This window comes from Pinus tabuliformis, chromosome 9 (assembly GCF_031772625.1).
Source record: "Pinus tabuliformis cultivar Carrire ecotype Pingquan chromosome 9, CPIR1, whole genome shotgun sequence".
NCBI classification, from domain to species: Eukaryota; Viridiplantae; Streptophyta; class Pinopsida; order Pinales; family Pinaceae; genus Pinus; species Pinus tabuliformis.
The window spans coordinates 1,967,803,046-1,967,824,556 of record NC_142307.1 but is presented as its reverse complement, the minus strand read 5'-3'; the positions used below and the strand labels follow the sequence as shown (position 1 = coordinate 1,967,824,556).

The 21,511-nt window shown below is 36.4% G+C and overlaps 1 protein-coding gene across 3 annotated transcripts in view; it reads left to right on the top strand.

Annotated features, from left to right (window-relative positions):
* The window catches only part of LOC149156870 (NAD(P)-binding Rossmann-fold superfamily protein), a 343,287-nt gene that overhangs the window by 162,905 nt on the left and 158,871 nt on the right, over positions 1 to 21,511 (top strand). For all 3 annotated transcript variants that reach the window (XM_089438734.1, XM_089438733.1, XM_089438732.1), the window contains exons 4-5: positions 8,484 to 8,532; positions 8,758 to 8,775. In XM_089438734.1, the coding sequence (XP_089294860.1) occupies positions 8,484 to 8,532; positions 8,758 to 8,775 (67 nt within the window). The remainder of the gene's footprint in view (positions 1 to 8,483; positions 8,533 to 8,757; positions 8,776 to 21,511) is intronic.

Here is a 21,511-nt window from a genome sequence, read left to right as displayed (position 1 = left end):
TAATTTGTTTTTAATTTTTTTTAGGGTTTCCAGGTAGTAAATGTGATGTAAATTTAATCTTAATGTTTAAATGTTTATGTAAGTAAATGTATCATTCATGCTTTATGATTGCACATATATATAATAATAATTTTTAAATATTTTTAATATATATATATATATATATATTATTATATATATTCGCGTTTCCCCGTTTCCAAAATTTGGGGAGGTCGCGTTTCGTTTCGCTTCCCCGTTTCGTTTCGCTTCCGCGTTTCCCCGTTTCGTGCAACTTAGCCATAACATAATCAAAAACTTCATTTTCTGTGAGAATCAAATCTATTATTTTCGTCCATGCAAGGTAGTTTGATGTCCCAACAAGTTTATTGTTCTCCTTGCAGAAAGTAGTTATTTTATTTGTAGATTGAGGCATGAATATAAAGTACTTACTTGACAAATGAAAATGCCTACTTGATGATGATGTCTTCCACTAGAGTGCGAGCTTTAGAATGAGGGAGGGATGATCTTCTCTTCAAAATGACAATGCTTCTTCTAAGAGATGAGGGAGAGATGTACTTCTTCCTTCAAAATGCTTGAGGCATGATCTTTTCTTCAATATGAGGGAGATCACTTTGATTCCTTTGATGATGATGAAGTGCTCTTCTTGCTTCCTTTGGATGATGATGTGGAATGTGGGAGGCTTCCCAAGATGCTTCAAATGTGTAAAGTTCTTCTTTCTTTGAGATGGAGATAGGTTCTTTGAGGTCTTCTTTTTATTCTTCCAAGAGTTCTTCCTTCAAGATGATAGGATCTTTGTGATGACTAGATCCTTTTGATGCTCTTCCTCTTATATTCAACCCTTATGTATCCTTTTTCAATTGAGTGATCTTCAAGTTGCCTTTCCTTGTCACCTTAGCTCTGATACCATGTTGAGAAATCTAGGGCAGCTAGATTAGGGGTGATTTCTCTTTACTTTGATAACTGCTTGTGATGTTCTTTACTTTAACTTGATGTACTTATGATTTGCTTCTTCTTCTTTTGATTATTATAGTGTTCTTATCATCAAACAACTACCAAAACATGAAAATCAATAGAACAAATGGACACAAGATGTAGGCTGCTATCCAGGGCCAAAACCTCTCCTAGAGAGGAAAACCCACAAAATTATTCTCTTCTTATAGATTTTTAAATGACGAATTCCAATACCCTTAGACCCAAAACCAAGATCCCTCCAAAACGAAGTCAACGTTCCTTCTTGATGAGCTTTCCTTCTTAAAGTCAAAACAAGTCAAACCGTCTTCAACAACTTCTAGCAACAAATTTTGACCTTCCAGAAACTGCTACAACTTCGACCTTCTAGAAATTGTTGCAACTTCTCACGTGTGGGTGATTAGGACTTCTTTTAGTCTTCTCTTTTCCTTTGCTTGAGTTGATTCTTTGTTCTAGGCTAGTAGACCATCAAATAAGCTTACTTCAGATTTTAGGTCCTTCTTGAGAGATCAAAAACTTCGTCCTTGTAGCTGCAGAAACCCTAGCTTCTTCTTTGCACGTGTGAGAGAAATAGACACAAAAATTTCAGATTTCGACTTTACTTCTTGTCTTCTAGCTTTTTCTTGACCTTCACTTTGCTTCCTTGCCTTTTTGACTTCTTCTTGTGATCAAACTTCCTTGGATTGTCTTCTTCAAATGAGGTTGAATGCTTCTTAGATATAGGCTTCATTGGAGTACGAATTGCCCTTTATGTGGCTGACTTCTTCTTTGCAGGCTGACTTGGTCTTAGAGTGACACTTTGACACATTTTGACTCAAAATAAATTCTTTTGACTTGATACAAAATGCCTAGTAGGGTCTATTACATATGACAATGACTCTTTTGACTCTTGATAACCATGACAAATCCTACAAGCACATAATAGGTGCTTTGACCTAGAACAATTTGACTTAGAGCATGAAACCCCATGCTTTATAAATGACAATAATATTTTTCTTTCTCTTTTACATCAAATATATAAAATCAATACTACATAGAATATTATGAAGACCGAACCTAGTTACACATTTCAACAAGAAAATCAAAGGTTTTGATAATAGTATCTTGATTTTTTTCTTCTTAACACTTGTGAATTATATGTGTCTTCTTATTACTTCTTAGATGTTTTTCTTATTCATCAAGCAATTATACAATAGTTCCAATATGCAGGACAGTAAAGATTACAAATGCACAACACAAAAGACACAAGAAATTAGGGTCTAAGGCAGGGCAAAATCCCACCAAAGTGGAAAACCTGAAAATCTGTTGAAGAATGTAACTAGTGTCGGTCTTCATAATTGTATTTGAGTCACGATGTAATGTATTTGTCAAAAGAAAGAAAAATAAATTTTATTATAAAAGAAATTAACTTATCAAAGCATGGGTTTCATGCTTGGGTCAATGGTTATTAGGTCAAAGCCTCCATTGAAGGCTTCTAGGTTTTGTATTGAGTCAATAGAGTCATTGTCATTTTTATTAGACCCTTCTTGGGCTTTTGTGTTGTGTAAAAATAATTATTTTTGAGTCAAAAAGATCATTTGTCACCTCTACACCGAGTCGGCCCTATCCTCAACAAGTCGACCTAGCTGGAAGGCTATAAATAAGTAGCAATTCGACCTATTTGACACACACACTCAACAAGTTCGATTTACAAGAAAGAGAAGTAGAAAAAGAGAATGAAATCGCTGGAGAAGAAGAAGATTAGCTGGGAAGACCTAAATTGAGTTTTTGGGCATTCTATCTCTCACATGTGTGAATTTACCGGGCTGTTGCTGGGGCCAAAATTTTGAATCTACTACAAGTCCGAAGTTCTAAAGCTGGGGGCCGAAATTCTAGATTGAAGCTGCAATTGTGAAGCTGGTACTTGGAGACTTTGGCAAGGATCATCTATAGGAAGGAAGGGCTGACTTGGTGGTTGGAGGAGGTCTTTGTCTAGGTCTAAGAGGTCTTGGATTGTCTCATCTTGATTTGAATCTACTAGTGGAAGAGTTGACTGGGTTTTCCCCTATAGAGGGGTTTTAGCCCTGGCTGAGCGCCTATATCTGGTGTCCCTGATCTTCATGTTTTGATTTGATGATTGCTTGATGAAAAGAAAATAAAAGAAGAACATAAACAAAGTTAATAAGAACACATGAATATCACAAGTAATTATTAATATAAGAAAATCTTTTTGCCTTTCTGATTTTTTAACATGGTATCAGAGCTAAGGTGAAGAAGGAAGAAAAAGGAAGCTTGAAGATCTATTAAAAGGGTCAAAGGAAAGGATCATATAAAAGGAAGGTCATTAAGGAAAAGGATTATATAAGAAGAGAAACCTACTATCTATAGGAACTATGTTAACTACAATGAAGGGAGAAAACAAGCTAGAAGGAGCCTCCAACTACAGGGCATGGAAAAAGAGGATAGACCTTATCCTTACTAAAGCACAAAGTTTTGGATCTTGTTCAAGGAAAAGTCAAGAAACCTACAGATGATGCAGGAAAGGAGAAGTTCAGAGAAACCAAAATCTTGGCCATGAATCTGATAGTAGATGGAGTAAAGGACAACCTAATTCCATACATATCCAACATAGACTTTGCTCAAGAAATGTATGAAGCTCTTTCCAAGTTATTCACCATCAAGAACATTGGTCAGATAGCTAGCCTCAAGAATGAACTAAGGACAATAAGGATGACAAAAGACGATACTGTGTCATCATATTTTGTAAGGATATCTAAAATAAGAGATGAACTCCAAGCAATAGATGAAGTTGTACCAGAAAAATAACTCGTGATTGCTACTCTTCTAGGTCTACCAAAATCTTGGAGTGCTTTTGCATCAAGAATTAGCAGTTGGAAGGATACTCCAACCTTCGAACAAATGTGGAATGCATGCAGTCAAGAAGAAGCCCGAATATCATTAGTAAACAACAAGAAGGAGGATGAAGAAGACAACACCTCTAATGCCTATTCTGCTCATCACAAGAAGAAGGGAACATTCAAGAAGTTCAAAGGACCAAAGAAGAAAGTTGACCTATCCAAGATTGAATGCTACAATTGTCATAAGATGGGTCATTACAAAAATCAATGTCCTGAGAATCCAAGGAATAAGAAGAGAGATAGGGAACAAGCAAATATTACTGATGAAGCTCCACCTAAGAAGAACAAAACTGAATAATCAGAAGTCAAAGACTTACAATATTAAGTCCTCTCTTACATATCCTTCTTAGTCTTCTATTCTAAGTCTTGTATTGTTTTCCTTTATGTTTTGATTTCTAGAGTTTGTAGGTCTAACATGTCTTGTTAGAACATTTTTGAATTATTTTGGTAAGTTGTAGGCATCCCTCAGAAAGATGAATTAAGAGCAAGCCTTAACCACTTTACCAAAAGATAAGTATCTTGTTCCTTGTTTCCTCTTTTCTGTTTGATTTCCTCCTCACATCCAGATTTGTTTGTATTGTATACTAATAATCTTTTCTTTACATTTTCTTTGCAAGGAAAGGTTGCAGAATACATAAAGGTTATGGAGGAGACTTCAAAGGAAAGACTTGAGTCATGAAAGAAGCTATGTTGCATAGGAAGCCCTTCATAATGATACCCTACAAGGTTTGTTAAAGAACAACTTAAGGTATGTCTTAAACTACAAGTTTTGTTACAAGGTTCTCTCCATACAATAGGTATGATCATTCTCTTTTGAAATTTTGTTTTACATTACTAACATCGATATGTTTAGGATTTTGAATCTTAAATGATTCTTGTTAGGGTGATTAATCATTAGATTGAATCTACCCTTGTTATACTGTCATTTGATCATTCTTGTGAAACCCTAACCCTTAGGGTTCACTATAATACCCTAGCCTCTTGTTGCTAATGGTATGTCATTGTTAATAATGAAACCCTAGACTTTAGGGTTTAGTGAATTAGGTTTTATGAACAAAACCCTTGTAATAACTAAAGTAAGATCCTAGGAATGAAACCCTAGGTGTATATTTGTCTCTTTGATCGAAACCATAGCCCGGTAAAAATTGTTGTATATCTACCTTCGACATATTAATGTTTTGGGTTTACCTAGTAGATATTGATGTGAAATGCTAGTGCATCCTAGATATGTATATGCAAGTATGCTAACTTAATGTTTTAGTTTGTGAAATCTAGGGTTTGTAACAAAACCCTAGTAGAGATTGATATTCTAGGACATGATGATATTGTTTTCGATTATTGATATGATTTAGCTTTGATGATAAAATCTAGGGTTTGCAACAAATCCTAGTAGAAGTCTGACATATAATTCTAAAAAGCATATTGTTAAAACCTTAGATGTATAGTACTATGATTGGATTAGAATTGCTGATATCTAAGGCTTTATGTCTCGAAGATGGAGTCTAGGGTTTATGACAAAAACCCTAGCAAGAAGTTGAAGTCTAGTATGTAAAATGATGTGACCCTTGCTAATTATGAATCTACACAGTTTTGTAGTTGATGTCTAAAGTTTGAGTGTTTTGATGCTTCCATTGTAATGACATGATTTTGATATAGTTAACTTCATGCTTCAATTTGTATTTGGTTGTACTTGCTATTAAAGTTTTGCAGGTACATGATCTTCAAGATGTTGAAGATGTTTGTAATTGAAGATGATAATAATGATGAGCATGATGAAGGAAGCTATAAGAATGATGATGATCAAGATGACCTTGATGCCATGAGAAAGAATGAAGCCTTGAAAGTTTGAAGTTTCTCCGATGTTATAAAAGAAGGAAGTTGTTGATCTCCCTAAGTTGAGAGGGAGCTTGGATAGAAGAAAGGGTATATCTCCCCAGTTAAGAGGGAGGGCATATGACAAGCCATAGTGAATACCTTAAAGAAAGAATGAATGAAAATACACTACAAATAGATGTTCACAATTCATGAAGTTACAAAAGATTTGAAAAGTACAGAGGTTGTATTTGGTGCTATTGAAGAAGTGAAAGAAAATGAAATCTTGCAACAAGTTGTATATGAATGACTTGATGATTATATGAGTAGCATCAGGATGATTAAGGACTCCGAAGGATTGTGTTTACTTATATATGTATTTAAAAGTTTATCACTGATTGGGGTTGTGATTGTGCAAGATCTCTCCATAAAAAGGTTGAACATTTGAAGTATGCTTGGAAGTGGCAGATATATATCTGATTTAGTTTATAAGGAGAGATGTAAGCATTTGGGCTGAGTGCCTAATGCTTGGGAGGACATCTGGCCGACCTATCTATTGATGTCTAGATCCTGAAGTAGGGAGGGTGGCGTTGGTCATGGAGCTCTGACCTTGGATACACACCTAGATTCTTGGTTTGGTGATAGAGCTTAAATGCCTGTTGGTACCTAGAGTGGCTAAAGCTTGAGTTCACCTTAGTCCCACACGTTTAGAGTACCTTGGTCAGGTATCTAATCTGTAGCATTACGTATGCTGTGAACTCTTCGTAGAGTATATCATTTTGAGATCTTCCATGTACCTCAGTATATATGTAATTATGAATACCTCCCTAGTTAAGAGGGAGTGTTGAAGAATGTAGCTAGTGTCAACCTTCATAATTGTATTTGAGTCACGATGTAATGTATTTGTCAAAAGAAAGAAAAATAATTTTATTATAAAAGAAATTGACTTATTAAAGCATGGGTTTCATGCTTGGGTCAATGGTTAGGTCAAAGCCTCCATTGAAGGCTTCTAGGTTTTGAATTGAGTCAATAGAGTCATTGTCATTTTTATTAGACCCTTCTTGAGCTGTGGTATCATGTAAAATGAATTATTTTTGAGTCAAAAAGATCATTTGTCACCTCCACACCAAGTCGGTCTTATCCTCAACAAGTAGGCCTAGATTAGGGCTATTCGACCCAGCTAAAAGGCTATAAATAAGAAGCAATTCGACCTATTTGACACACACACTCAAGAAGTTCGATTTACAAGAAAGAAAAGCAGAAAAGAGAGAGAAATTGCTAGAGAAGAAGAAGATTAGCTGGGAAGACCTAAATCGAGTTTTTGGGCATTCTATCTCTCACACGTGCGAAGTTACTGGGCTGTTGTTGGGGCCGAATCTATTGCAGTTTTGATGTTCTGAAGTTGGGGGCTGAAATTCTGGATTGAAGCTGCAACTGTGAAGCTGGTACTTGGAGACTTTGGCAAGGATCATCTACAAGAAGGAAGGGCTGACTTGGTGGTTGGAGGAGGTCTTTGTCTAGGTCTAAGAGGTCTTGGATTGTCTCATCTTGATTTGAATCTACTAGTGGAAGAGTTGACTGGGTTTTCCCCTATAGAGGAGTTTTGGCTTTGGCTGAGTGCCTATATCAGGTGTCCCTGATCTTCATGTTTTGATTTGATGATTGCATGATGGAAAGAAGATAAAAGAAGAACGTAAACAAAGTTAATAAGAACACAGGAATATCACAAGTAATTATCAATATAAGAAAATCTTGCTGCCTTTCTGATTTTCTAACAAAATCCTTTCTTATACCAATGAGCAATATCAAAGTCAATCCCGCCACCCAAGATCAACTCAAACCCTCCTCAAACCAGGTCTCCCAAGTTCAAGTCAAATCTGGTCAAACCTCTCCAAGAAAACCCTAGCCAAGCGGCTTCAGATTCTGTCAAAATGTTGTAGTTCGACCTTGCAATAGATAAGATCAAAAATTCAGATCTGCAATAGACCTTAGAAACTAGTTCTCCAGCAACAAAAACAACCTCCCACATATGTGAACAATAGAAGAGAGAAACTAGGCCAAAAACAAATTTCTTTCGCAAGAACAGAAAATCTTCCTTCTGGCAATTTGTCTTCTTGTCTTCTCCATTGCGTCCTCTTTCTCAACTTCACACAACTGCAGTAGATGATCTCATGTATGTGATTCAAATGAGCCAAGTAGGTTGAAATGTCTGTCATAGCTGCCCATGTGGTTCAAAGTGGTGCCACTTGGGGTCTTTGAGACTACATGATGGAGGAGGGCCGACTTGATCTTTTTGTGGACTTATATAAAAAATTCATTTTCTTTTCTTTTGACAGTCCTAATGGGACTTGTCTCAAATACATATTCTTTTGAATCAAAATACAAATTCTTTTTCAATATAGCATGAAGAACATGCTTTACAAAAACAAGTATAATAAATGTTATTATGAAGACCGAACTTAGTTACATTTTCTAACATGTCTAAGAAACACAAGAAGGTACACAAGCACAAGCATGGCCTAGGTGAGACTTGAACCCTGGTGGGCTATTTAATAGTGCCTTGCTTTCACCATCCCGACAAGTCATTGTGGATAGATATGGTCCTCTTTTAATTCTTAAACTTGGCAGCATTATATACATTCTCAATATGTCAAAGATAAACACTAACATTTCTCATCATATTGCCATGCCAAGTCGTCATATTTCAAATCTGATACATGAAATCTTTAACACTGGAGTATATGATTAAGTAGATTTATAATGTAGGTAAATTAGGAACTTAAGCAAATATTGGGATTTTGACAGGTTGAGATATCAATGAAGATATTAAGAGCTGGGAAACATGTCCTTCAAGGTATACTTTCTTTAAAGTATTCATTACCTTCAACAAGCTTCTCATTCATGTTGAAGAGACCCCTCATCCAGAAAACAGTTAGTGCATCCAAAGTAATTTCATTTAATATTTTTTCAGATCTCTCTATGATTGCTCAGTTCTAGTTGTGATCCATTGATTTCATGGAACTGATATATTTTATTGGATTTGTGGTGTTTATTCTTCTTTGACATTGCTTCTCTCCAGAGAAACCTGCTGCCAGCTGTAAGTTTGAACTCAAACCTATATTATTTAGCTTTTGAAATTCCTCTCTAAAAGATGCTCATGATATTACATGTGTTTAGTGTAACAAGAAATAGGATTTGTTTGAGCTTTGAACCTGAAGTTGCAAGAAGAGGCCTGCAGAAGTCTAGAGTATATCATTTCAAGACCTAATTAAACAGGATACAGATTTCAAAGGGACAATGGTTATTTCACTACGTTAACACTCTTGCTAAGAAAAATAGGCTTATCAAATATGGTTCCAATTGCAGAGTAACGATGTCACAGTTACTCAAAATGCATGATTTGTTTCACAGGTTGTTACATAAAAATGCATCTGAAACTTTAGTCTCTGCACTTCATGTCATATATTTTTATTTCATTTCATTTATATGCCTGTCTGCAACTTGAAGTTAAATCATGTTTTTTTGTTTGAGATATATAGAACTTTTAATGCTCTATTTTCTTCTAAAAGCATTGCAATCTTAAGCACCTCCTTCCTGTCTAAAAAGTCAGTTGTTGCTTGGTGACAAAATATTGGAAAGAGAACAACTTTATATGGTAATTGAGTCCAAAACTAAGGTGAACTTTAACAGAATATAGTTTATCAACATGGGAGGGGCCTGGGAGAGGGGAGCTCCTATCCATGAGATTGATTCTCCAGTTCATCTCTTTCTTTCTATTCTACGTGTTGGGACATGACAAGAGGAATAGGGGGATATTTAATTTCTTAGTGGTTGATGGGGCATGACAACAGTGATCTCTACCAAGACATACAGATCGTTTTGAGCCCAGGTTTGCATTTGGACTTGATTTTGAGGTGTCTTAATCAGGTGGCATCTTACTTACAGTGCATGAGATTTGTCATATTCCTTCAATGGACAATAGTGGCTGTTAAATGCTTTCACTGCATGATCCAAACACATTTTCAACATTTGTTTTATAATATGCAATACACATTTGGAAATAATGTGATAGTAGTTGATGTAACAATTTTCCAAGAAGAATGCTATTTTTGTCCTTCCTATAAAATACAAAACTTCCACTGTCAACATTTTCCATCTAGTTGTGAAGGTGACAGACCAGGTTCTGGTGTCATCTTGAAGGGTTGCAACCAATTCTCATAGTGATTTCTGTCTGGGACATATCCAAGACATGTTCTTGATAGATTTTCTTTTGCCACAAACAGGGCATTTCGGGGAGTTTATGCCATTCTTGCTAATTCTAGGATGTATTGGAATAAAATGCAATGTTTCTTTATGCACTAGTAATCACTAACAGTTAGTGAAACTGCAGTAGTGAATAACCAAAGACAGGGGAGTGTTTCAAGCATCCATTCTGTAAAATGAAAGAAATGATAAAAAGAAACATTGATTTTTTAAGTGATACATAGAGTTGGTATACATGTAAACCAATGTAGAACAAAAAGTTATGATGACTCAGTTAAGCCATTGATATTCCCTCTCAACATTGAAGAACTCTTATCAATGACAGTTCTACAGAATGTATGTTGCCGTCTCTATTTAGCCCTCCAATGGCCTACTGGAATATGTTTTCCCCTTGTCTTAATGTGTTTTTGGTAAAAATATCTTTTAAGTTTGAAAAATGTTCCGATGAGATGGGGCAAGATCTCTAGATAGTACCTTTTCTGAACTTGTTCTTCCTATATTGTGTCAGATCCTAGTAGAATAGGGTTACACATCTTTGGATCTCATAATGGATCGAAGCTGATAATGAATCTTTTGAGTCTCTAGACAACCAATACTATCTTTAGTGGATCTCATAATAAGTCAAGCACCTAAAAATAAATGGTCTAGAGCTAAACTATGATGGACTAAGTACCATGGAAAAGAGTTTTCTATACTTATTGGAGTATTTAAAAAATATCTAAATTTTTTGTGTTCAAATTGAAAATATACAATCTTAAAGTAAATGGCTGCATTTTTTTGGTCTCCTAGCTGATAAACAGGATCATGAAATTGTGACCACGAGATGGCCAAATGACATCCAAAGTGGTTAATGATTGTTTCATCTGTTGATTTTTCGTAGGTCTTCTAAACTGATAATTACTTCTTATGATTTCTTAATTTAATCTTTCATTCATTCAATTTCATCATAATGTAATTATGCAGAAGATCTTCAACAATAGACATTTGGATCATAAAGAGACAGCCAAATCAAGAACACAAGCATTTACCCTGGGAAAGCCCACATGGGGCGGAAACCCGACAACCTTTTCCTTGGGGAAATTCTTCAGTTCAACAAGAGACACACCTAGATCATCTAGTCAACCATAAACTCAAACTATCCAACAAAGAGATTTGGTAAGATCTGGTCCAACTCCTTCCTACTCAAGTCAAAAGTCTGCCCATTCAGAAATTCAGTCCTGTACTTCCTCATAAATTCAGTCTTACAACATGCCTCTGAAATTTGGTCCTACAACATGCCTCTGAAATTTGGCCTTCATCATCTCAGAAATTTGTCCTCAGATTCGTCCTTGAGATAGACATAACTCTGCCTCAGAGGTGACTTCTTCTCTGCCTCAGATCAACTTCTTTTCTGTTGAAAAGTGTAACTAGGTTCGGTCTTCATAATGACATGTAATTATGATCTTTGTAAATGATGAAAAGAAGTAAATAAAATTATTTTTGTAATGCCTTGCTTCACGGGTTTCATGATCAAGAGATTTTATTTAGATGGCTCCCATTGAGAGCCTTAGGTTTTGTCATTAAAGTCAAAATAACTAATGTCATGTATAAAGAGCTCTTCTTGAGCATGTGTCAAATGTATATGAAAGTATTTGGAAGCCCTCCAAAGACAAGCACAATCATCTTGTTCAAGTTGGCCTCCAAATGAAGTAAATAGCACACGTCGGCTTACCCATTTAAGAGACACAACCCTTCATACACTCAGGTCGACTTATATATATGGGCAGACTACTATATATAGGCATGAAGTGGATGCTTATTTCCACAGTTCAGGAGCTCGGATTCTCTGAGATTCGGATCAGAGAAGACAATCTTAGAGAAGGCATTGAAGGGGCAGTGAAGGTCTTTCATGATAAAGGGAATGCAAAGACTTTTCATGGGACAACAAGGAGGTACTATAGAAGTCACAAGCTCAAATATATCTCTGAAATTCAGGTAAATAGCTATAGTGACTGGTTCAGTTAACCCTACAGTCAAGGAGCTCAGATATAATCATAGTGAAGGAGTTCGATAGCATTACAGTTGTGAAGTTAAGATTTCTGGAAGCATATCAGTGTTATAATGAAGCCACAGAGATTCAGTGTTCACAGTATGATGATATGACAATGATGAGTTTCCATGTCACTTCAAGTGTTTCTACAGTTCGATAGGAGATGATCTCAGTTCATGTTGATAAGCGAAGAAGGTCAAAGTGGAAGAGGAGAAGTCATGAAGAAGGTTGACTATCAAGAGAACTTGTGTCTTGGTCTTGGAGTGGTAATAGGTCAAGGGTCTTGGTTTTGGTATTCGTCGATTGAAATCTTTATAAGAAGAATTTGTGCGGGTTTTCTTCTCAAAGAGTGAGAGGTTTTGGCCCTGGCTGATTTTTAGGTCCCTATACTACTAGTGTAGCCCCTTATTGCCATTAGTGCAACCCCTTTATTGTATTGTTGTGCCCATGTAGTCCCCATGTTGTTATTATTGTGCCCCATAGAAGCCCAATATTGTTATTGTTGTGCCCCTATAATATTATTGTTATGTAGGCTCTGATTATATTGGGACCCCTTAGATTCCTATATATAGAAAGGAGGTCTTGTCATTTGTATCATCCAAGAATTGTTCATTTGTGTAATGTAAAGGAGGTTGCCCCCTTGAAGAGGCTTATTTTGAAGTCGTTGATCTATCTCTTCTTCTATTTTCCGAGCTGGTTGCATAACATTTGGGATCAGAGCTTTGGATTCTAGGGTTTTGCTACTTCAAACAGGTCATCGTGGCATTTTCGCTATAACTTTTTTTCTACGAAGTTTCAGAATCTGAAAGTAAAACCCATTTGAGCTGAAATCTTGATGAACCTTGCGACCGAATTTCAGACCTTGTCTCACTATATTTTTAGAGATATGATCCAAAGATGTAAGGGTTTTTGCAGGCACCCGAATTCCATCTCAAACAGGTGACCTTGGAAAAATCATCATAACCTTCTCTCTGAGCACCACATTCCAATTTCGTATAACAGAAAGAGCACATATTGTAGCTTGTTGGGTATCGTTTTTAGAGCCGAAGGTTGAAACAGTGACAAGTGGCACTTCGTACAAGTTCGCTCTACCGAACCAGTCTAAAATCAGGTCATCGTGGAAGATTGGGCATAACTATTTTTTGGAGAACTCGATCTTGATCAGACTTGTGGGGTTGGAAAGAGAACTTAGAGAGCTACCACAAGACGAAATTTCAGAGCTTGGAGATGCGAAATTATAGAGATACAACAGATTCAATGTCAAGCTCCTACAAGGTGAAAATTTTTGTGTAGTTTTTTTAAAAATTTGCATAAGTTTTGTTTGAAAAATTAGTTGAAGTGCGTCAAAGGTCATTGTGAAGAATAATTATCATTAATTGATGCCCTAAAGAAAGAAAATGGAAACATCTAGTAAGCAACTCGAAATCTCTACTATGACACATGAAAAAAAGGAAGAGATGCAACATGATGTAGAAATTCTGTTTTCCCACCCTGGTTTCCAGTTTCTCCTTATTTCTCCCATATAGTTAGATGCCCTTTCCCATAACCATACATTTAACAAGCTGGAAAAAATAAATTTGCTGTAAACACAAATTCTGGAAATTTTACAGAATGCTGGAAATTGTAGAAATAAAAATCAGCAGTAATAAACAGCCATTAAAACACATTTAAACACTGAGATTTTTGGTCAATGTGACCCTGGAAAAACCCCCTACTACTCTTGGGGAAAACCAGTTCGAGAGCTCTTCTTTATTTCTGAAAATGCCTTTTTCACAGTGAGAAATACTCAGCGAAAAAAAATCAGCAAGCAAATTTACAACTTATCTCTTTTCCCATGCCTCACAACAAACTGGAAATTACAGCAAATAAGACAGCAATAAATGCTGTATGGCCTTCTCGATTTTCGTGCCCACTTTCAGCATTAAACGCTGCTGTATGGCCAGAATTAAATGCACTGTACAGACTGCAATAAATGCGCTGTACGACCCTCGTTTTGCGTGCAGAAAAATCAGCAAACTGCTCCTCGATTTTTGTGCAAACCACTCGAAAATCGTGCCAAAATCTGCCTTTCACTGTGTGCTGAACCAGCTGTACAAATCTGCTCAACTGCTGCCTTGGAATGTGTGCCAAGCTGCTGTCTCCTTCTCCTCCCTGCTCAAAAATCTTTCTTGCTCTCTTGCTCTCCTTCTCCCAATTTGCTCATGAAAGAATGAATGACCTTTTCCTCCTTTTCCTCCTTTAATCTAACCCCAAGTGACTTTTGGGTGATCCCTAAATCCAATGGCTGAAATAGATTGAGATCTAAGGATGAGATTAAATGCTCATTTAAATCTCACTTTTTATTTTTTAATTCACCCCACTTTAATAAAGACCCACTTAGTCATTTATTTCCAAAGTCACTTTTCCTTTCTAATTTTTCGTTGACTTTATAAAAGTCACTTTAAAATTAGATTTAGTAACTTTATCACTTAGTTTCACTTTTAAATTAGATTTAACTTTATAAAAAAATTACAAAGTCACTTTAGGAGAAAAATTAAATTCTTTTGGACACTTTTCCCTAGGCCAAAGATCAAAATCTTAGGGAACCACCTGTCTTGTGGTACCAAATTTCAACACATGATATATCCAATTTACGAGACCAAGTGCAACAAATTTCTCTCTTGCAAAAAGTAATGAAAAATGAATTGGAAGCCATGATGAATGTTAAGATAGATGGTATAAAAAGGGAAATGGGAGTTTTGAATGATGGTTTAAAAGCAGACATGGAAGCAATGATGAATGTCAAGATAGAGGGGTTGAAGGAAGGTTTGACAAAGTTGCTAGAAGAAAGGTGTCCCAGTGGTGACAAGGCAATCCATGAAAATCATGATGAAGACAAAAGGAATATCAATTACGATTTTAGAGACTCCAATGTGGGGTTTAAGAACCACCACATTCCAAAGATAGATATGAGGAAGTTTGATGACAAGGATCTGGTAACTTGGATACTATAGATGGAGCAATATTTTGATCTACATGATGTGCAACCGTCACAAAAGGTACGTATTGCATATTTATATTTAGAACCAAATCAGTTTGTATGTTATAGATGGCTTTGTTCTCGTAAACCACTTGTCACCTGCTCAATTTTTACGTTTAAATGATAGCATATTATGAAGATACAAAGAGCAACACATTCTTTAGCCGATTGATAAATCTCAAACAAAAGGGTTCATTGGCGGAGCACATTGGAGAATTCCAAAAATTGAATATTAGGGTAACCGATATTCTAGAGGAGCACAGGATTGATGTCTTCATAGGGACTTTAAAAGATAACATCCAACATGAGATTTGCCTTTGGGAAGTTGATTCATTGGAGAAGGAATTCAGGGTTGCAAGAAAAGTTGAAAGCAAAATTATGGCAACAAGGACCATTCATCACTATAAAGATGGAAGTGTTGTTGCTCCTAGTCTCCCACAACCTACAAGGTTGACACCACAACAATTGGAGGAAAAAAGAGCAAAAGGGCTTTGTTACAGTTGTGATAACAAATACACTAAAGGTCATAAGTGTGCTGAGACAAAATTAATTGACATAAATTGGGAAGAGGAGGATGAAAATGATCAAGAAATGTCAAAAGAAGAGGATATACACTAATAACCAACCCTAGAGAAAGAAGAAATTAATCCGACCATATTGTGTAATGCATTGGCACTTTATGGATATCATCCACCATCCATCACATCATCTTCAAGAGAAAATTATAAGGTTCAAGCAACGAAAGATCACATTGAGCATCAACAAGAAGTTCTCCAACTCTTAAACGATAACCTTACTTTGGCGGAAAATCGAATGAAACAACATGGAGATCAACATCGCAGTTAAAGAAGTTTTGATGTAGGTGATTGGGTATTTTTACGGCTACAACCATACGAACAAATGTCCCTCAAGAAAGCTAAGAAGGATAATAAATTATCACCAAAGTATTATGGCCCTTACAAGGTGCTGCAAAATATTGGTACTATGGCATACAAATTGGAGCTTCCTGCATCTTCCCGAGTGCCCCCAGTTTTCCATGTTTCATGCTTAAAGAAGGTTATACGTGACAAGCTATTAGTTCAAACAATATTGTCAAAACTTGACGAGGAAGAAAAAATCATATTTGAACCTAAAGCAGTCACAAAATCAAGAACCTGACAGCTACGAAATCGATCAATTTCAGAGTATCTCATCAAGTGGAAGAACTTACCTGCTAAAAACTCCACATGGGAGGACGATAATTTTATATAGAAGCATCCAGAACTACTCAAGCGTTGAGGACAACACATTTTTGGATGAGTGGGGCATGTTAGGTCCCTATACTACTAGTGTAGCCCCTTATTGTTATTAGTGCAACCCCCTTATTGTATTGTTGTGCCCATGTAGTCCCCATGTTGTTATTATTGTGCCCCATAGAAACACACTATTGTTATTGTTGTGCCCGTACAATATTATTGGAAGCAAAAAGTAATGAAAAATGAATTGGAAGCCATGATGAATGTTAAGATAGATGGTATAAAAAGGGACCAAGGAGTTTTGAATGATGCTTTAAAAGCAGACATGGAAACAATGATGAATGTCAAGATAGAGGGGTTGAAGGAAGGTTTGGCAAAGTTGCTAGAAGAAAGGCGTCCCAGTGGTGACAAGGCAATCCATGAAAATCATGATGAAGACAAAAGGAATATCAATTATGATTTTAGAGACTCCAATGTGGGGTTTAAGAACCACCACATTCCAAAGATAGATATGAGGAAGTTTGATGGCAAGGATCCGGTAACTTGGATACTATAGATGGAGCAATATTTTGATCTACATGATGTGCAACCGTCACAAAAGGTATATATTGCATCTTTATATTTAGAACCAAATCAGTTTGTATGGTATAGATGGCTTTGTTCTCGTAAACCACTTGTCACATGGTCAATTTTTACGAAGGAAATGATAGCATATTATGAAGATACAAAGAGCAACACCTTCTTTAGCCAATTGATAAATCTCAAACAAAAGAGTTCATTGGCGGAGCACATTGGAGACTTCCAAAAATTGAATATTAGCGTAATCGATATTCCAGAGGAGCACAAGATTGATGTCTTTATAGGGACTTTAAAAGATAACATTCAATATGAGGTTCGCCTATGGCAACTTGATTCATTGGAGAAGGCATTCAGGGCGGCAAGAAAAGTTGAAAGCAAAATTATGGCAACAAGGAATTCTACCATTCAACAGTATAAAGATGGAAGTGTTGTTGCTCCTAGTCTCCCACAACCTACAAGGTTGACACCACAACAATTGGAGGAAAAAAGAGCAAAAGGGCTTTGTTACAGCTGTGATAGAAAATACACTAAAAGTTATAAGTGCGTTGAGAAGAAATTAATTTACATAAATTGGGAAGAGGAGGATGAAAATGATCAAGAAACATTAAAAGAAGAGGATATACACTAGTAACCAACCCCAGAGAAAGAAGAAATGAATCCGACCATATCTTGTAATGCATTGGGATTTTATGGATATCATCCACCATCCATCACATCATCTTCAAGAGAAAATTCTAAGGTTCAAGCAACGAAAGATCACATTGAGCATCAACAACAAGTTCTCCAACTCTTAAAGGATAACCTCACTTTGCACAGAATCGAATGAAACAACATGTAGATCAACATTGTAGCGAAAGAAGTTTTGATGTAGGTGATTGGGTATTTTTATGGCTACAACCACACAAACAAATGTCCCTCAAGCAAGCTAAGAAGGATAATAAATTATCAGCAAAGTACTATGGTCCTTACAAGGTGCTACAAAAGATTGGTACTACTGCAAAATATTTGTACTATGGCATACAAATTGGAGCTTCCTGCATCTTCCCGAGTGCCCCCAGTTTTCCATGTTTCATGCTTAAAGAAGGTTATAGGTGACAAGCTCTTAGTTCAAACAATATTGTCGAAACTTGACGAGGAAGGAAAAATCATATTGGAACCTAAAGCAGTGACAAAATCAAGAACCTGACAGCTATGAAATCGATCAATTTCAGAGTATCTCATCAAGTGGAAGAACTTACCCACTAAAGACTCCACATGGGAGGATGATAATTTTATACAGAAGCATCCAGAACTACTCAAGCGTTGAGGACAACCCCCTTACTAGTGTAGCCCCTTATTGTTTTTAGTGCAACCCCCTTATTGTATTGTTGTGCCCATGTAGTCCCCATGTTGTTATTATTGTGCCCCATAGAAGCACACTATTGTTATTGTTGTGCCCCTACAATATTATTGGAAGCAAAAAGTAATGAAAAATGAATTGGAAGCCATGATGAATGTCAAGATAGATGGTATACAAAGGGACATGGGAGTTTTGAATGATGGTTTAAAAGTAGACATGCAAGCAATGATGAATGTCAAGATAGAGGGGTTAAAGGAAGGTTTGGCAAAGTTGCTAGAAGAAAGGCGTCTCAGTGATGACAAGGCAATCCATGAAAACCATGATGAAGACAAAAGGAATATCAGTTATGATTTTAGAGACTCCAATGTGCGGTTTGAGAACCACCATATTACAAAGGTAGATATGAGGAAGTTTGATGGCAAGGATCCGGTAACTTGGATACTACAGATGGAGCAATATTTTGATCTACATGATGTGCAACTGTCACAAAAGGTATGTATTTTATCTTTATATTTAGAACCAAATCAGTTTGTATGGTATAGATGGCTTTGTTCTCCTAAGCCACTTGTCACCTGGTCAATTTTTACGGAGGCAATGATAGCATATTATGAAGATACAAAGAGCAACACCTTCTTTAGCCAATTGATAAATCTCAAACAAAAGGGTTAAATGGCGGAGCACATTGGATACTTCCAAAAATTGAATATTAGGGTAACCGATATTCCAGAGGTGCATAGGGTTGATGTCTTCATAGGGACTTTAAAAGATAACATCCAACATGAGGTTCGCCTTTGGCAACTTGATTCATTGGAGAAGCCATTCAGGGTGGCAAGAAAAGTTGAAAGCTATGGCAACAAGGAATTCTACCACTCATCACTATAAAGATGGAAGTGTTGTTGCTCCTAGTCTCCCACAACCTACAAGGTTGACACCACAACAATTGGAGGAAAAAGGAGCAAAAGGGCTTTGTTACAGTTGTGATAGCAAATACACTAAAGGTCAAAAGTGTGTTGAGAAGAAATTAATTGACATAAATTATGAAGAGGAGGAAGAAAAGGATCAAGAAATGTCAAAAGAAGAGGATATACACAAAGAACCAACCCCAGAAAAAGAAGAAATTAATCCGACAATATCTTGTAATGCATTAGCACTTTATGGATATCATCCAACGTCTATCACATAATCTTTAAGAGAAAATTCTAAAGGTTCAAGCAACGAAAGATCACATTGAGCATCAACAACAAGTTCTGCAACTCTTAAAGGATAGCCTCACTTTGGCGCAAAATTGAACGAAACAACATGCAGATCAATATCGCAACGAAAGAAGTTTTCATGTAGGTGATTGGGTATTTTTACGGCTACAACCACACAAACAAATGTCCCTTAAGCAAGCTAAGAAGGATACTAAATTATCACCAAAGTACTATGGTCCTTACAAGGTACTGCAAAAGATTGGTTCTATGGCATACAAATTGGAGTTTCCTGCATCTTCATGAGTGCTCCCAGTTTTCCATGTTTCATGCTTAAAGAAGGTTATAGGTGACAAGCTCTTAGTTCAAACAATATTGTCGAAACTTGACGAGGAAGGAAAAATCATATTGGAACCTAAAGCAGTCACAAATCAAGAACCTGACAGCTACGAAATTGATCAATGTCAGAGTATTTCGTCAAGTGGAAGAACTTACCCGTTGAGGACTACACATGGGAGGATGATAATTTTATACAAAAGCATTTAGAACTACTCAAGTGTTGTGGACAACACTTTTTTGGAGGAGAGGGGCAGGTTAGGTCCCTACACTATTAGTGTAGCCCCTTATTGTTATTAGTGCAACCGCGTTATTGTATTGTTGTGCCCCTACAATATTATTGGAAACAAAAAGTAATGAAAAATGAATTGGAAGCCATGATGAATGTTAAGATAGATGGTATAAAAAGGGACATGGGAGTTTTGAATGATGGTTTAAAAGTAGACATGGAAGCAATGATGAATGTTAGGATAAAGGGGTTAAAGGAAGGTTTGGCAAAGTTGCTAGAAGAAAGGCGTCTCAATGGTGGCAAGGCAATCCATGAAAACCATGATGAAGACAAAAAAATATCAACTATGATTTTAGAGACTCCAATGTGGGGTTTAAGAACCACCACATTCCAAAGATAGATATGAGGAAGTTTGATGGCAAGGATTTGGTAACTTGGATACTACAGATGGAGCAATATTTTTATCTACATTATGTGCAACCGTCACAAAAGTTATGTATTGCATCTTTATATTTAGAACCAAATCAGTTTGCATGGTATAGATGGCTTTGTTCTCGTAAACCACTTGTCACCTGGTCAATTTTTACGGAGGAAATGATAGCATATTATGAAGATACAAAGAGCAACACCTTCTTTAGCCAATTGATAAATCTCAAACAAAAGGGTTCATTGGCGGAGCACATTGGAGACTTCCAAAAATTGAATATTAAGGTAACCGATATTCCAGAGGAGCACAGGATCGATGTCTTCATAGGGACTTTAAAAGATAACATCCAACATGAGGTTCGCATTTGGCAACTCGATTCATTGGAGAAGGCATTCAGGGTGGCAAGAAAAGTTGAAAGCAAAATTATGGCAGCAAGGAATTCTATCACTCATCACTATAAAGATGGAAGTGTTGTTGCTGCTAGTCTCCCACAACCTACAAGGTTGACATCACAACAATTGGAGGAAAAAAGAGAAAAAGGGCTTTGTTACAGTCATGATAGCAAATACACTAAAGGTCATAATTGTGCTAAGAAGAAATTAATTTACATAATTGTGAAGAGGAAGAAAATGATCAAGTAGCGTCAAAAGAAGAGGATATACACTAGGAACCAACCCCAGAGAAAGAATAAATGAATTCGACCATATCTTGTAATGCATTGGCACTTTATGGATATCATCCACCATCCATCACATCATCTTTAAGAGAAAATTCCAAGGTTCAAGCAATGAAAGATCACATTGAGCATCAACAACAAGTTCTTCAACTCTTAAAGGATAACTTGACTTTGGCATAGAATCGAATGAAACAACATGTAGATCAACATTTTAGCGAAAGAAGTTTTGATGTAGGTGATTGGGTATCTTTACGGCTACAACCATACAAACAAATGTCCCTCAAGCAAGCTAAGAAGGATAATAAATTATCACCAAACTACTATGGTCCTTACAAGGTACTGCAAAAGATTGGTTCTATGGCATACAAATTGGAGCTTCCTGCATCTTCCTGAGTGCCCCCAGTTTTCCATGTTTCATGCTTAAAGAAGGTTATCGGTGACAAGCTCCCAGTTCAAATAATATTGTCGAAACTTGACGAGGAAGGAAAAATCATATTGAAACCTAAAGCAT